Below are 14,011 nucleotides of genomic sequence, written 5' to 3' on the forward strand. Positions count from 1 at the left end.
ATTTGATCTCTAAATCAGGGGTCCCCAACCTTTTTTTTTTCCTCTGAGAGTTCCTTGAGATAACGTCTCGCCCACCGATAGTCGTAAACTGACTGCACCACAGGCCTGTCAATCAAACAGCCCCCAATACAAAAATGTATTGACTTAGAATTTCATAAGAGGAGTTGAATGGGACTCTACGGAGCCGGAGGGTTTTTGGAGCCGACCTCTAGTGGCACTCGGTGGTATTGCAGCTTAAGGCACTTCCGCATCGACCTCCTTTTTCAGACCCGGAAGCTACGAACACATATATATCCAGTCTATACAGTACAGGCAGCGCAGGGTTTATTTTCTGTATGTACAAGTACACAGATGTTTCCTAAATGCATACTGTAGTGCATGCACCTCTCGTGAGACCAAACTGATTTGTAAAGGGTCAAATACAGTCCAAGAAAACCCAGTGATTAATGTTCAATAAGGACCTCCCCCCTTTCCGCGAGCCACAGGTTGGAGACCCCTGCTCTAAAGAGTCTCAAAGCTTTCAAAATTATAGAAAAGTCATGAACTTTCCGACTTTCCGTCTCTTCCTGTGTTAAAACTCCAAAGTGGCTTTTCACTGGAATTTAGATAAAAGTAAAAAATGTAAGATGATTGGGTTAAGACCCATTCTTTTTTTTTCTCTCTCTCTCTCCATCAAATGAGGAGAAGTGTCTTAAAGTGCCTCTCATGCCGTTCTGTTTTTAAGTCTCTTAACCATCCGTCGAATAGAATAGAAAGTGCTTCACCCACCACTTCGCACGTAGAAGTCGAACTAAAAAGGAGGAAAAAGCTTTCATTTATTAATGTCAGTTTGTCCACAGATGTTCTTTTCGTTTACGTCCAAATCCACGACGCGTTTGAAACATTAGCGTTTCCATTACAGAATAAATTCGCATGCCCGAGTTTCATCGTGTGCCGCGGCCGCTGTGGTTTTACCCCCTTTTCCAACGCAGACTTTAAAACATCTGATTCGGCCTTCGACTTGAACTCTGTGTGCGATCGAGTCAAACTCACCGGCTGCAGGTCGTTCATGCTGATCGGAAGCTCTCTCAGAGTCAACAGCAGGTCGAGTTGTGTGCTCAGGCACGGGATGTTGCACATCTGTAGCAGAGAAAAGACACACAGGCTACAGAGGGGCGCACATGCAGAAGAGGCGGTGCACTCGAGCAATATCACACTGCCGTGCCAATAATGACGTTAAAGCAAGTCACCATCCAAATGAAATGTGTAATCACAATACATTCGTCAAACTCGTCGTTGGTGGGGTCATCTCCGTTTCCGTGGCAACGCGTGGGGGTGCGACAAACGACTGGAAAACGATCAGTCGCGTCAGTAAAAGCGAGTGTGGTGCGCAGAAACATGGAAACACTAAACCGCTCAGCTAACTCAGTCTTGTTGTAAGTAAGATATCCGCTGGAAAAAAAGATCATCGATGGACTCGTGTATTTTTAAGATTTTAGCACCGCGTCGCGTGTTAAATCATAACCGGTCAAGCCGGCCGCCGCCAGGATTTTAAGTGCGCAAACTATCCGTGGTGTTACGGTACTGTTGCTCGGAGCGACCCAATTTCACCAAATGGGTCACATTTAATAGACCTATGACAAAGTAGAAAAAAAACATGACATTCATATCATATAAAATTCAATTCCAATTGTATGTTCCCATTGAGAAGGCGGACTGATATTTACTCGTGTTCAGCGGGGTGCGATTTTATGATGATTCGAGCACGTCTTAAATGTACAGTCGACCAATCAGATCTCCGGGTCGGAAACACCTGTTGTACAATCATCACATCACCAAGCAAACCTTATTTCCGAGCGATTATTTGGAATGATTTTAGAAAGCGGAGCTGCGGGGAGACGCTGCGGGGAGATACCGCCGTCAGATGGCTGCGGCTCCTTCTCAAACTCCACTTCTCTGGCAAGATTACCGGAGGCGAAAGTGGAGAGCTGCGGGCCCGACGACAGGCTGATTTAACAGAGAAACTGAAGGCTTGACACTTCGAAACGATTGGCTGAGCTGCCTAGTCGACCTTTGTGTCTGTTCTAACCTCTAATAAATCACTCCACGTTGTCAGACCGTCTCGCCCGTGATCAGGTACCACATCTCCGAGAAGCCTAAAAGAAAGGGCACTCGGTCTGATGGATAGTTACGGAAAGATATCGGGATTAGGTATAGAAACCGAGATCCTGTAATCATTTGGCTTTTTTTTTTTCTTTTTTTTTTTTTCTTAATAGCCCACATTGTGTCATCCTCCACACACTCCAAAACCTGCTCCTCTTCTTGTCACATTTTCTGACACATTTTTTTAATAGGAGGTTAACAATCACGCTGATTCCACGCCAAGATAAGACTCTTATAATATAATCCTCTGGGGGCTAAGAATGCGCTCACACACTTGTCACTGTTTAAAGTGAATCGCATTCTCAGGTATTATAAGACCTCACACACAAGCGAATAAGTGTTGTGCTCACACAACTGCAACACATCAGAGCACCGAGAAAGCACGAGTGGGATTTGATTCATCTTAAGTAGCATGTCAACATTTCAACACCAATATATTAATATTTTTGTTTCATAGCATAAAAATGTGTTTTGCGGATGCCACTATTGTGTCAACAAACGTCTTGAGAGGGAAGTGATTATTGAGAACTGTGAGGCGAATAACCAGATCGTTTCCAACTGTCAACAAGGAGAAGAAGTCCGAGACGTTAGAGGCTCTTTGTTTTTTTTTTAGGCAAACGGAAAGGAATTGTTTTCTGGATACCTAAACTGTGGGTACGAGTCAAGAAGTATGAGGAAAAAAGGAGTAAAACAGCTGTTTAAAGGGCACCTAAAACTGAATTACTGTAACAATAATTACAAAGGGCAAAGAGAGTACCGGCAGACTCGAGCATTTCACGAGAATGAAAAGGTGTCAAACTACATCTTGCTCTGAAACTTTATATTAAAACAATTTTTTTGCAATTATCCGTAATGTACAATGTAGGTACGTCAGTCAGTTATCACGTCACAGTATGTCATTCACCCTTCAGTGCGCTAGAGGTTACCGTGTCGGAGTCAAATTTGCCTTTCCTAGGCGTGAAATGTACATGACCATCAAAAGGCCGTAATTGAATCAGTAGGACTTGTAAGGTCAGAAATTTTCACTTCAAGCTGTCAACTGAAGACATTTCAGAAGTTGATCAATTTGGACTCTTCAGACTTGATGGCAACGCTAAACGACCTTTGGCTCCACCAAGCAACAGTTTCAGGATCTGAAAATGAAGCTAACGGATGCCTACAAAACAAGCGAAAGCAGCAAAAAAAGATTTTAAGAGTGCTTCCATCTTGCAATTTGCGCTGCCTGAAATTCCATTATGAAATGTCTCTTAAGGGGAACCGTGGAAAACAAGATCTGGGAGACCAAGAAAAACTTTCCGACAAAACTCTTTGTCTGCCAGGCAGAAAGTAAAAAGAGAAGAAACCTTCCAATGACTACAAAGGAGCTGCTGGAAAGTTCAGCTGACACAGGAGAGGCGCTGTACTGTTTCACTGTGCAGCACTGATGAACAAACAGGGTTCACTTTGGAAGAATCATCACAAGGACACCTATCCTGCTCACAAAAGTCAAGGCCTGAAGGTAAAGTTAAAATTGAGTTCTTAGGCCGCAATCACCAAAGGTATGTTTCGGGAGAAAGGGAAGCAGTATTTGATTAAAAGAAGACCTTGCCAAGTGTTAAGCGTGGGGGTGTAAACATGTTCTGCTTTGGGGGTTGTGAGGAAGCCGGCGGCGCAGGAGACACGCAACAGTGGATTCCACTAAATATCAGCAAATTCAGGATGCAAAGGCGACGCAGTCAAGCTGTCAGGAAACGAAAGCAACTGCAAGCCTTACAATGCTGCACGCCTCCTAATCCACCATTGGACAAGAAATGCAAGGTGGAGTTTAATGCTTGAACATCTTTTTTTTTTTTTTTAAATGTGTGGGTGAAAATTCCTCAATCAAGAAGAGAAAAACTTGACGGCGCTTTTGCAAATACCACAACAACAACAAAAAAACGCACTATAAAGCAACGATGCAGCTTTAATATCTGCATGCTGCAGGAGTTGATTTATTTTTTCTGTCATTCAAAAATTAGCTAAATTTGCTCAGGGGTGGCCAAACTTTTGCATCTGTGGTTTTATTAATAACCTGTTTACCCCCAAATAATTACACAGTAGCTTGCAGGCTGTAACGCAAAGTGCAGTTACCAAAGTACCCCAACAAAGCACATGAAAAGTGAACGTTGAACGTCTTCACGTGGAGAACGCATTCGACCCGCAAGTAATAATAAAGATGAAAGATCGTAATGGGTCGTAATGATTGTGGATTTTTTTATTTTATTTTAAAACCACTATATTCAAGCAGTGCGTCTTGAGTCCGGTAATACCAGGCTGCTAATCCTCGCCGTCCACCTTGAAACTGTGCTGATTGTAAAGATCTTCTCTGCTGTCGGGTTGAAGATGTAAATGCTCTGCAATTAAATAGCGCTTTATCACCTCGGCGGTCTCAGAGCACTTTACGCCGTTTCCCATTCACACACACGTTCACACACTGCTTGGTGCTCGCCTGCTCATCAGGAGCAATTTGGGGTTCGACGTCCTGGACGTCCCGCCAGACATCCGCAGACGTCGAGATGTCTGCGAAGCGTCCACGTTTTCTGCAGCTTCTTTGCAGCAACACTCATGTTTGAAGCCTCGTCTGCTGTCGAGGCGGAAACTTTGCGTTCGATCAGAATCAGCTTTTGTCGGTCAAATCCCGTCAAAGTCTTCACTACTTATACAATACGAGTGCATTGATATCGGTGTACCCTGAAACTTGACTGGTTGCTGGAGGGTTGCGACCGTGTGGTGGTAATTCTAGTTGTTGTTTTTTTGTTTTTTATATAAAATCCCTTATGTCTCGTGCCAAATATTGTCGGATGGCACCGTGGGCTGATCATGGCTGTTCATCTGTTACGCTCTCCTGCATCCTTGAGCAAAGCCACATGCAGGCCAGATGACTGCTAGGCTTGCAGGAAGGTGATAAACCAGATGAAGCTCGTCATGACACCCACAGCGAGGAGGCAAAGCGATCGAAGGCTCAACGAGCTCCGCCAAAGAAAAAGCTGCACGAGCAGGACCGGCGTTGGGTTCTGCTCGGCAAAGGTATCGGTGGTCAAATCCAACAGGATATGTTATGTTCTGGTAAAAGGAAAAACTAATAGTATGGAAAATGTATTGTTAATATAAGGAAGTGAAAACTGTACCTCCAGCATGTACTGGTCCACAATATGCAGCTCTGTCACGGGTCCTTTGTGTGATTTGTACATTTCCACATCATCCACGGTGGGCACGTACCTTCAACAACAACAAAACAAAAGACAATTTTATTGCTTATTTCTACACTTGTGCTTTTTATTATTTGAAAAAGCATTTTCTTGATTTAATTCTCCAGAGAGTATTTATTTTGTTTGTTTTTCCTCCTCTGTAGCTCAGTTGAAAAAATGGGATGTCACAGACTTTCGAGCATCAATCCATCAGTTGTTTGATTATTTGGTCCGTGTGAATTCAAATCTGATCAGATCACTCACAGTTCTGACAAAGCAGATCAGCAGAGTTTTTAAGTGTTAAATGGTACCTAAACATAGCGTTAAACCCGGATGTTGTTTATTTCATCGTGAATATTTCATATCACGAAGAAATACCTTCCATTTTGTGTGAAGTGGAAAGAAGAAAACGACAGTTAGAGACACCCGATCTATCAACGGAGGTGACAACTCAACTTCCAGTTTACTTGAGAGAATAACTACAACACACTTTGTTCCTTTTGCTGTAAATATGAAAGTTGAGCTGTTGGAAAAATAACATTTGTGATATTCCACATATTTTCATCCAGCTCCGTCAAGGTGTGTCTGTCAAGTTACTTTGAAGTCTGTATGCCGCGTATCGAGCACTTGAATGACTCCAGTTTCGTAGCTGTTTAGGATTTTGTGAGTTCTTGCTTGATTCTGTTCTCGTGGTGGATTTTACACATTTTAGACGGTTGTATTTTCTCTCAACCTGAAAGATGTGAGCAATCACCTCCGGTCTTTTGAGTTTCAGTCGACGGCCTTCAGTTTCTATTGAGTCTGAAAACCTGCTTTGGTTTGTGGCAGTGAGAAGTTCTGATTATGTGTTGCCCGCCTGCCTGTCCCGTTCTTTTGAACACGATATCTCAGATATTTAATATCTGTTATATCATCCCGTATGTAGTTTGATTTTGTTCTCAGCTGCTTTGTTTTTGTCTTTAATATATAGTATTTATGTGTAAATGTGACATATTTATGTGACCGGTATTTAAACTAATAAATGCACCCTGGTTAATAAATCAATGAAGGGCAATTATAATGTAACAAATAAGGCGATTTGTTTGGTTCTTATTCACAAAAATGATGTCCAAGATGAATAAACCTGCAGAAACAATTGTTGTGTTTTTTTGTTTCTGATTTCTATTTGGGGGGGGGGGGGCGGAAACAAACTATCAACAGAAACACTGGCAAATCATCTTTTTTTTTTTTTTTTTTTAAGTTGCTATGGCAACAGTGCCAGAAAACAATTGCTTATTTACTCATATGGGACATACAGAGCAACATTATCATTCATTCAGGGTATTCACCTGATGAATCTCTTAAACTTCATGGAACACATTACACATAATGATCTAATACATTGTACTATTTAGATTTACACTGTTGGTGCTTAAAGGGGTTAACATCAGACAGGAAACAACGACACCACGGACACATTGTTACGAATAAACATAAAAATAGTCGCATGTACAAAAACAAAAGAAAAATGTCTTTCTCAAAGAATGGAGGAAGGTTTGAGAAACTTTCCCTTCAAAGCTGAAACCTTCAAGTGCCAGAGTGAATATTTTATTGCTTTGGGGACAGACCCAAGTGTCCTCAAACAGTCTGCTGTAAAATGAGTTATGGATTAGATTCCTGCTAGTTGAATCCATTCAGTCAGGTGTAGATTTTTACTTTCTGATTGCTAAGTACCTCCTTTAGCTTTTATAGAGTCCAGTTTTTAGTTGCCAGTAAAACTGTTGCGTTTTACGCCCCTTACAAGGACCCTTGAAAATCTCAGAATCAAATGTTGAAAATGGGTTTCAAGAATTGAGCTCATTTTCGACTTGAAGGAAAATATATTTTCATGTTATGTGATGTCATGTTAAACTGTAAAGAGCAAAAAAAAAACATCAAACTCAACTGTCCAAAATGTCGGTCCTTATCCGTCCAGCGGACGAATAAAAACATACATTTCGTCCTGCAGATTCCTTTAAAAAAAAAAAATGAATGTCACAGTCAGGCGTGCTTTTCTTCTTTCTTTTTTTTTTTTTTTTTCGTACATACTTTCCCGTTTTTGACCTTTGCCCCCTCATGTCATCACATGGTCCCTCCCCTCACTGCCTTGGACTGATGCCATGCGATTGATTTCCAGCAGTAGCCCGGAGAAAAGGAAGGGGATTAAAAGTCAAGTAGGTCTGATAGTCCTCGTCAGCTTCTATAAAGCAGAGGAGATGCTGATGGAAACAGCCATTTACTGTACTGAATCTGCAAACCAAAAGGCATTCAGACTTCCTCTCCGGTCGGGCCTGTGTGCGCTGCCACCGGAGTAGCTACCGGTCATTAATATTGCAGCACCTGTTGGGAGTGGTCCTTTCAAGATTGTATTCCTCAAGCCGATACGCCACAACGCATTAAAATATATATTACGTTTTCATAGGATAAATAAAAATCCTCCACACAGTACATTACATCCCTTCCTGCCTTCCTGGAGGTGAGCGTCTAGAAGCCACGATAGTAAACCGCAGGTAAGAATCGGAGGGTGGGGGGGGGGGGGTGCGTTTTAACCCACGCTCTTATTCCTCTGGGCATGTCAATAGGTTCCATCTCCGCAAATAAACCGAGATGAAACTTTTATTAGTGAGCTGTTCTAGTAAAAGGTTCTGGCATCTGCTCTCTAAGTATTAGAACACAGTGAAGACTGCTGTGCAAAGCGTGCGTCTTCTTCACCTGAACTGGCAGCCGTTGCCCCTGTTTCACATCGACCTGGCAGCGCCATGCGCTCACATCCCCTCGTTGATGCTTTGCTCAGGCTGCTGTAGTTTCCAACGTTTTTTTGTTGTTGTTGTTGTTGTTGTTTTTTTTTGCCTCTGCCAATGAAAACGCACATCAACCACCCACGGACTTGGGCACAATAAGTCATTCACCTCTCAGTTTCAGTTGTTACACTGTAAGGAAGGAATACAAATCAGATTTTTCCTTTTTTTTTTTTTTTTTTCTGTGGGCACAAAGTCATACCTCCTCAGAGAGGTGATGTGCTCATCAGACAGGCCTCCGTCTTCCTCATTAACGATGAACAGTTTGTCCTTCAGCTCTCCCGGCAGCACCGGGAAACTTTTGAGGAAAATGTCTGGAAGAACAATAGATTAGAAAAAAATAAAAAGTCAACACACTCAATGGTACATGAGAGCCTTTCCTCTTGATAGATAGGCTTCTTATCCTCCGATGAAACGACAAAAAAAAAGAACAGCACTCATAAGACAAAAAGAGGTCCTTTGCTTAATTGCTGTCTCCCAAATGCCTGAGGGAAAACCACAAAATTTGCATCCTATAAAGTCAAAGCTGATGGGATTTTGTTTTTTTTTTTTTTTTTGATAGTAAACGCCTCTGCATAATTCAGGAGCTGTGGGGAAGAATTCATGAGGTGCCTCTGAGATTTAGACATGTGTGGAAAATATATAGTGAATTTTACAAAAATACAGTTACTTGAGCCAGTAAGACTCTGAGGCTGGCTGAGCAAATTTAGCAAATTTTGGATCAGAATTAGCAAATCAAAGAATATAAATTAGATAGTTTATGTGACTATCCTCTTGTCTTAATTCCCTTGTATTTATTGATACCTGCTAGTAGTGTGTTATTACCACCAGAAGGTGGCGGTAATACACCTAAAAGCTGTTTGCCAAACGCCATTAAACAACAAAAGGAGGAGCAGAAGTACACGTTACTACCAGGCAGCAGTAAAATGTGTTTTGGCACTGTGAGGCTTAATGCTATAATACAAACAGTAGAAACATGCAAAAACTACTAGCCTGGTGTGAACAATTTCACTGCGTGAATATGGGTGTGGCCACGCTCCATAGAGAAACGTAATTTTAACCAATCAACATGCGCCAAAAATCAGCCGACAAAGAGGGTTAACCACCAACGCATGTCACTGATTGGTCCGCTCTTCAGAGTGGCTGAACAAATAATAATATAATAGAGTTCCCATACCATATCCACAGTGAAGAAAACCGAAGCCGTGAGCGACAGTCGGCGCAGCTAAAATAAAAAACGACTACAGCTGTCAAAAAGTTCTGTTTCAAACTTGAAACATAAAAACAAAGATAAGATGCAGTGCAAACTCTGCCAGATAAAGCTAGCGTGTCATACACCCATCCACAGATCAACAATCGCTGTCTTACTCTGTCACCAGACAAAGTAAGACGAGCAGAGCCAAAAACACAGGTCTTTGAATAACAGTTGAACAGTTCCCAGCGAATATCAAATAGTATTTAGTTAAGCTACGCAAACCCACTGCTGGGTCGGTATTGAAAAGACAAGACATAAAAGTGATGTCAATCCTCTTATCTAACTACCAGCGAAGAAGCATAACTCCCAGAATGTTAAACTATTTCTTTAAGTGTCCATAAAGGTTGACTTTCAGCGTTTCCAGTCCAAAGACGGGGTTGAACCAGTGAATTCAAACCATCCAGCTGATTGAAAATCTGCTCATGACAAAGTGGATCAAATAAATGAGAGGTATTTTCAAAGGTACAAAGCTGCAATCAACACGCTTCAAAATCCTTGACATTAAAGGCTTGAGACAGTAATTCCCTCACCAGGACCAACAGAGGCTTTCATGTCACATTTTTTTCAAGTGAGGAATCACAACATCAAACATCAAAAACAATTTCGAGAAGTACTAGTGTCCTCATGAGTCAGGGTTAGGCTGTCTCATCTGCCCCCCCCCCTCCACCTCCCCACCCCAAAAAAAACCCCCACACACATACACAAGTGCAAATTAAGCCCTTTGTAGACTGGCACTCAGACAAACTGGGCATTGCCCTGGCAAATTAGAGTATGGAGATGGAGAGTGTGTCCCGCTGGGCGTAGGAAGCCACAGGTGTACTTTTAATTAGGAGTGCGACATTTCCAGTCATTAAACAGGCAGCGTGCGCTGGAGCTCTCAAGGTAAATAAGCCTACTAGTCGGACACACATTCAGAACAGGGATGCGCTTTGATCATGCCAACCCAATGTGGACCTCATCTAATTAGGGACAAGAACAACTATTATTCTACCTAAGTACAAATGTGAAGTGTTTTATTTGACTATTTCCACGTATCCTTTCCCTTTGGATGAAGCCGATAGTACCGGCTGGCTCGGGTGACCCTGAATCATCCCTTAGTTATACTGCTGGAGGCCGAGGTTTGCTCGGGGACCTCCCACCATGCGCCGAGCTCCTGTCGCCCGCTTTCACTCTCCCTGCATTTATATGCCGCCGTCGCGTCTCATTATCTTCGTGTGTCTTCTCTCTCCAGCAGTTTGGGCTTTTTCTCCTCTGTCCACTCTCTTCTTCCTACCTCTAGCTCTAGATCTGTAGTTAACTGTTCCCACCAACCTGCCCAGTGTTTACTGTTTGTCGCCTCTCTATGCTGTTCTTTTCGTACTCTGCTCTCCTCTCACCCCAATCGGTCGAGGCAGACCACCTCCGAGCCTGGCTCTGTTGGAGGTTTCTTCCTGATAAAATGGAGTTAATTCTTCCCACTGTCGCTTTGAATTGTTAAATATTAGGTTTCATTCTGAGCCTGGTTTTGTTGGTTTCTTCCTGTTAAAAGGGAGTTTTCCTCTCCACTTTCGCTTGGAAACTTTGAATTATCAGGTTTCTTTCTGAGCTTGGTTCTGTTGGAGGTTTCTTCTTGTTAAAAAGGAGGGTTTTTTTCTCGACTGTCACTTGAAATTGTTGAGTTTCTTTCTGAGCTTGCTTCTGTTGGAGGTTTCTGCTTTTTAAAAGGGAGTTTTTCCTCTCAACTGTCACTTGGTATTGTTGAATTGTTGGATTTCTTTCTATAATGTAAGATCTTAAACTTACTATTTTAATCTCCCTGAAATCATGAAAACCGCACAAATTTCACAGGTGAAAAAACTCATGTAATCTCGTGACCGCATACACATATTGTGCACATTTGAAAAATGTATTCTGCCCATTAGAAATATGTGGTCCTGAAACACTTTTATGGTGTCATATGTGAAGCCCATGTAGATTCTCTTCTGAAAACTTTTCCACATGTTTTCCCCTCGTTACAGTATGTGGCAAACATGTGGTTAACATGGGTCATACATGTGATCACATGTGGAAAACGTGTTTTCTCTTCTGTAAGGCTTGTGTTGTGATTCAGAGATATATAAGTAAAACTGAATATATAATACAGTAACTGGCACTGACACATTAGTATAAATAATATAATAGTGTCTCAGTCTGCAGCACCCGTACTTTTTATACTTTATAAATACTTCTTTATTCATACATTTATTTTTGCGTATATAGCTTGTGTGTGTGTGTGTGTGTGTATTTGTACATTGGTCTTATTATTTTTTTACTTTTTCTAAAAATATATTTTTACCTATTTTATTTTGATTGTATGTTTACTTTGTAAATTTGTGTTACTGTGTGCTTGCCTTTTTTTCCTAACTGTGTCCCTATGCTGCTGTGACAACTACATTTCCCCACTGCGGGATTAATAAAGTCTTATCTTATCTTATCTTAAGATTTTAAATGCAGTACTTTTGCCTGTAATGGAGTATTCCCACTGTGTTGTATTGGCGTTTCTACATCAGCAAAGGCTGTGAATAAAGGTGACATTACATTTCTTCAGATTTAACCGATTTAAACATTCTGGTGTCCTGCAGAGAGGAGCCGATCATTAGTCTTTCATCTATGTAGGTATTTTCCTACAGAATCCAAAGGTCTTTTCAATCCCGTGGAGCATGAATAAGTACATGGATCATGGCAGGATTGTGTAACGGTCTCTTGATGCAGGTGATGTTCTCGTTTTCCCGTAAGCATCCCGTTCGTTACCAGATAAAACACCTCAAAACCGCAGAACTGTAGTAAAACAACCTCCCGCTCAAGCTGTCTACCTCCATCTGCCTCAGCATGTAACTGGAAACAACATAATGTTTTTAAAGTCGCTGTGGATAAAGTGAGGGGGTGGGTGGTGGTGGTGGTGGTGCGGGGGCGGAGCTAATTATAACTTCTGAGTTTGCTCTTTAATTATTGATCGCATACTTGTGATATTATCTGATCGAGGTGAAGTCTCGGTGTCTGCTGAGCTGTTTCTATCTTTGTCAAAAACGTTTTTTTAAAAGAGCGGCAGGTTTTTTTGCATGCACACTGGGTCCCGGCGCAGTGGGATCAGGTGGATAAATAGTGTGGTGAAGAATGAGATATGAACTGAATAAACAGCAGAAATTTATTTCTTTTTGTGGTGATAAACATGGAAACAAGAGCAGGGAGGGGGAGTGTGTGTGTGTGTGTGTGTGTGTGTGTGTGTGTGTGTGTGTGTGTGTGTGTGTGTGTGTGTGTGTGTGTGTGTGTGTGTGTGTGTGTGTGTGTGTGTGTGTGTGTGTGTGTGTGTGTAGATGCCAAGAGACGGGGAGAAGGAGAGAAAGAGAAGTCCTATTAACAGCTGTTTTGTTTTTTTTCCATATGAGGCTTTGTTTTCTATTACAAAAACAGCACTTATTGATTAAAACGTACCTAAAAGTCAGTGTAAATTAATGAACTATAACTACTCTAAAATTGGAGTACTTGTATGCTTTCTTACTTCAGCAGTAGCATTTGACCTTATGGTTTTGTTCCATTATATTTGAGAGGTAACGGTTGGACATACACAACCTAAAACAACTTATGAATTATAATGAAGTTGATGAAACTAGTTTATAAAACAGTAAAAATTAGCTTCACCTTAGCCGTGTGCCAGATGTTGTACTTTCACTCGCTCTTTTGAGTGCATGAGTGCGTTCACACTGTCCAGTACAGAAACATGCAGTGCACTACTAGTACCAGGATGACGCACTCAAAACAGTCCAAAAAAGAAAGTGTGAATACGCTGGACGCTTTCCACCCTAAACTTGGCTACGTAGAGGAAGTGGGCGGGGCCACCGGCGTAAAGAATTTTTAAATGAAGCGGTCTGAGGAAGCTGCAGCTGTTCCTGAACGCCTCACAAAAGTGTGTGTGTGTGTGTGTGGGTGGTGGAGAGGAGGGGAGGGGAGGTTTCACTTCTGCTGCTGGACAGAAGAATCAGTGTTTTTTTGAGTGCGTTAAACAGAAGGGCACGAAAACAGGTTGGTTTCCAGGTAAAACCATTAAAGCTGCAGATATTTTGGCGGGTGATGCGTTCACACGCTGAGGTGCTTTCCGGTGAGTGCAGAACAGCAGCGTGTGCTGACTGAAGCAGCACTACTATTGTCAAAAGTACTACACAATTAAGAGTCCTAATATGTAAAGAGTAGGATTTCTTAGTGTACCAAGGGAAGTATGTCATTTGGAAACAGATCACTTGACTCTGCAGCCATTAAATGCTACTATAACAACACCATAATATAGACACGTTTAAAACCAGTACTTTTAAGACTTTAAGCACTCTTTGCTGACACTTAAACAAGTTTGCTTGCACCACTATTTTTATTATTAGAGTATTGAAACGTCACCTTCTGTAATTGGTGTTAATAGGACTCGAAGAAGAAGAAGAGAATTCCTCTATTCTTCAGATGTCTAAATTTTTCCAAGGCTTTGCAGCAGAAAGATGCATGGCCTCGAGTTGCCCGCAGGCAGTCATCACTCAGAACCTCGCTCCTGAACAAAACCAAAAGTTTCCAGGTCAGGGAGGAGCAACAAA

The 14,011-nt window shown here is 41.8% G+C and overlaps 2 protein-coding genes across 2 annotated transcripts in view; one reads left to right on the forward strand and one right to left on the reverse strand.

Annotated features, from left to right (window-relative positions):
• The window catches only part of LOC138628081 (teashirt homolog 2), a 253,786-nt gene that overhangs the window by 197,476 nt on the left and 42,299 nt on the right, over positions 1-14,011 (forward strand). The window lies entirely within an intron of this gene.
• The window catches only part of LOC138628087 (uncharacterized), a 37,489-nt gene that overhangs the window by 15,735 nt on the left and 7,743 nt on the right, over positions 1-14,011 (reverse strand). Inside the window, exons 9-11 of the mRNA XM_069710884.1 lie at positions 8,367-8,478; positions 5,289-5,379; positions 1,033-1,119 (exon numbers count right to left, since the gene is read on the reverse strand). Of these exons, the coding sequence (XP_069566985.1) occupies positions 1,033-1,119; positions 5,289-5,379; positions 8,367-8,478 (290 nt within the window). The remainder of the gene's footprint in view (positions 1-1,032; positions 1,120-5,288; positions 5,380-8,366; positions 8,479-14,011) is intronic.

The sequence above is a fragment of the Brachyistius frenatus genome, unplaced genomic scaffold (genome assembly GCF_029030835.1).
Source record: "Brachyistius frenatus isolate BFR_SWC_R1_liver_20210118 unplaced genomic scaffold, ASM2903083v1 Contig_95, whole genome shotgun sequence".
Taxonomy (NCBI): Eukaryota; Metazoa; Chordata; class Actinopteri; family Embiotocidae; genus Brachyistius; species Brachyistius frenatus.